The 2,994-nt window shown below is 59.6% G+C and overlaps 1 protein-coding gene across 1 annotated transcript; it reads right to left on the bottom strand.

Annotated features, from left to right (window-relative positions):
* Positions 1-2,220: 2,220 nt before the first annotated feature.
* LOC133210935 (transmembrane protein 100-like) lies at positions 2,221-2,592 on the bottom strand. Its single transcript, XM_061350828.1, has one exon. The coding sequence runs from the start codon at positions 2,590-2,592 to the stop codon at positions 2,221-2,223; it is 372 nt and encodes a 123-aa protein (XP_061206812.1).
* Between the last annotated feature and the right edge of the window lie 402 nt (positions 2,593-2,994).

The raw sequence follows: 2,994 nt of genomic DNA on the forward strand, positions 1-2,994 counted from the left end.
TCCAGGCTGTCCCTGGAATGGGTGAGCACTGCCCTGCCCATAGTTGCTCTGTGGGAGCAGGAGAAGAGGGGAATCCAGGCTTCCAGATCAATAAAGGGTGGGATGCAATGGGGCCTGATGCCAGAAATCTGGGGCTGGTTAACGAGGATTCCCTGGGATGCATCTGAACAACCCGTTCCTGCATCCTGTTCCAATGGGGTTTGCTTTTCAGAGTGCAGGAGAAGGGCTGAGCACTCTAAAAGCAACCTAGGTTTGGGCAGGTTGACAGGATTAGGAGCAGGGCTGATGGCCCTGCCAGTGGCTTTGGACAGTGGGATGAGCAAAGTGGGAGCAGAGGCATTTACAGGCAGCCACAAGCCTGTTTGCTGAAATATTAGAACAAGAAGGAGGATCTAAAACTAAGATGTAATAACAGTGACAATAAAACTCAGCTAGGACCTCAAGCTCTCAATAAACCAGCACTTAGCTGAGCCCCCGAGCTTGCAGACCACTGGTTTGCTTACCCCAGGAAAGGCTGAAACAGTGAAGTTAGGATGCACAAACACCCTGAAGCAGGGATGAGGCTTCAGAGCCAGCCCACGTTCAACCCTGGCTCAACCCATCACCCGCTGAGCCCTGGGCCCCCTCGGCAGCACCGCCGCATCTCCTGACCGCTCAGGGAGTACAGCCTGGGTCAGACTTGTGTCCCCAGACCTCCCAGACTTGCAGTATCTGGACATGCCTTTGCAGGACTGGCACTCCCCAAGTCCTGATATCCCAGAACATCCCAGTATCGCAGGCATGGCTCTGGACCATGCACACAATGGCTTTCTTCTCTCAGCAACGGAGCACGATTTACTTATGGGAGTAGAACCGGTGAGGGCAAAGTTGTTGGGAGGAAGGGTGGTATGTAGCATGTGGCATGTAGCATCACACGCTCATGGGTGTCCCAGACCCACAGCTTCCTGCACACCCGGCACAAGCTCGGCTTTGCTCTCGCGTGCCCCTGGCTTGTGGCTTTTGGCATTATTCCCTCTCTCCTGCTGCGCATGGAAAGTCTCCAGCGCTGACAGCCTAGAGCGTGGCTGTACTCTGTAGTTGTTGGCACAGCCCCTTAGTACCGGAGTCTGAAGAAGGGATGGTCTGGGGAGGCCTCTTTGGGTGCAAGGCACAGAGCAGAGGTGCTGCTGCTGCTCCCGGAGCCTCCAGGCAGCCCTCCCCCCGCCCCCGCCCCCACTTCATGCTTGGTTTTTAGGGTAAAGAGCTCAAAGAACAGGAGCAGGCATTCAGTTTCCAAAAAAGAAAAAAAAAAAAAAAAGAAAAAAGTGGAAAAAATATATTTGCTCCTTTTTAATGCAACTCCAGCTGCTTCTCTGGGAAGAGAATTGCTTTCAGGCTCCCACAGCTGGGGGATGCTGCTGTGAGTTCACAGCATGAGCCCCCTGTCCCTGGGCATCCCAGGCAGATGGACCCCGCGCAGTGAGGACCGGTCCCCCAGGATTCCACGGCTGGATCACACGCACGGTGACAGAAGGAGCCTGGTTCCTCCTCGCTTGCCGTGCTGCGAACTGCAAACACCCAACAGCCGCTGCCCGTGGGGCTGCCCAGCCTGAGCCGCTCGGCTTCCTGCACGGGGAGGTCCATGTCCTCCCCGTCACACTCAGCTCTCCACCTCCCCTTGTCCCCCCCCTGCTGTCCCCATGGCTTTCCCGAGCCGGCCGCTCTCACGCACTGCTGTGTGGTGCCTGCTGCAAGCCCTCCCCCGCCCCGCACCTCTCCGGGCGCTCCCTGCACCCAGCGGGTTTCTTTGGAAACTCCTCTGGTCCGGAGCCACGAGGGTGCTCGCAGCAGGAGGAAAACACGAGCGGACAGAAGCAGCACCGATTCTTTGGGACGCCGGGCAGGGCTGGCCGGGCTGTCTCGGCATCCCCAGCGCGGGCAGTGCTGTGAGCTTGCTGCGATGCGTGGTGGGGACGGGCAGCGGGTCCGTGCGTGGTGACACGCTCCTCGGGACACTCTCCAGGCTCTTTCCTTGCAGTCCTGGGCAGCGGCGGGAGCCCCCCTCATGGCCAGGGGCTGCTCCTGCGTGGACAATGACGGCAAGCTGACCTCGGGCAGGGTCCGAACCCTGCGGGTGCGGCAAAGCCGGTGCTGTCACCCCTGGGCCGTGGGGCGCTGGGCAGAGCGGGGTGTCTAAACAGGGAGCTCCGGGTGGAGCTGCGCCTCTGCCCCCAGCCCGGGTCATAGGGCTCCCTGCTCTAAGGAGATGGGCTCCTGGCGTTGCCTCTTGCGCTGCCTCTCCCGCTTGGCACGCCAGCACACATAGGCTGCCACCAGCAGACCCATTCCGAAGATCAAGGTGGCCACCGAGACCACCTTAGCAATGTCCATCTGAGGGCCATTGATGGTGAAGGTGATGCACGTCGCCGCCACGCCGATGACTACAGAGACGATGCCGAAGGGGAAGATGCAGCGGTACCAGGATTTCTCCGTCCCACCCGTGGCCAGGGCCAGCTTGTTGAGCGTGGCGGTGGAGTCAGTGGCAGCGGGCAGCGGCAGCCCTGGCTTTCCTCCCTGCAGGCAAGTGAGTGAGTTGGACTTGCAGCCCATCATGTTCGTGAGAAACCCCAGGAATGACCAGGGCAAACTGCAGGTGGGCTGGATGCCGGTCGCTGCCCCACCACGAGCTGCTGCTGTGCTGTGCTGGTGACGGAGAGAAGAGGCTGGATCCTACATCATCAGCTTTGTTCAGCTCGGGCTGCCTCGATGCAGCCAGGCTGGGATCTCACTGCTGCTGTTCTCACTCCCAGCTTTGGTTCCCGGCTCCTTTGCTGCCAGACAGAGCGAGGAGTGGAGCAAGGATTGGTGGTGGCAGCAGTGATCTCATGTGGTGGGTGGGTGAACCGGCTCTGCTCCAATGCCTGTTAACTGTTTCGGGCCTGCAGCCCAACTGGGATTGCTCTCAGAATGTGGTTTTGCAGTCTGCGCGTTTCCACCAGCTCAGCCCCTGACCAG

The sequence above is a fragment of the Neopsephotus bourkii genome, unplaced genomic scaffold, assembly GCF_033783945.1.
Source record: "Neopsephotus bourkii isolate Nb327-2 ecotype Australia unplaced genomic scaffold, CSIRO-AGI_Nbou_v1 NB_533, whole genome shotgun sequence".
NCBI lineage: Eukaryota > Metazoa > Chordata > Aves > Psittaciformes > Psittacidae > Neopsephotus > Neopsephotus bourkii.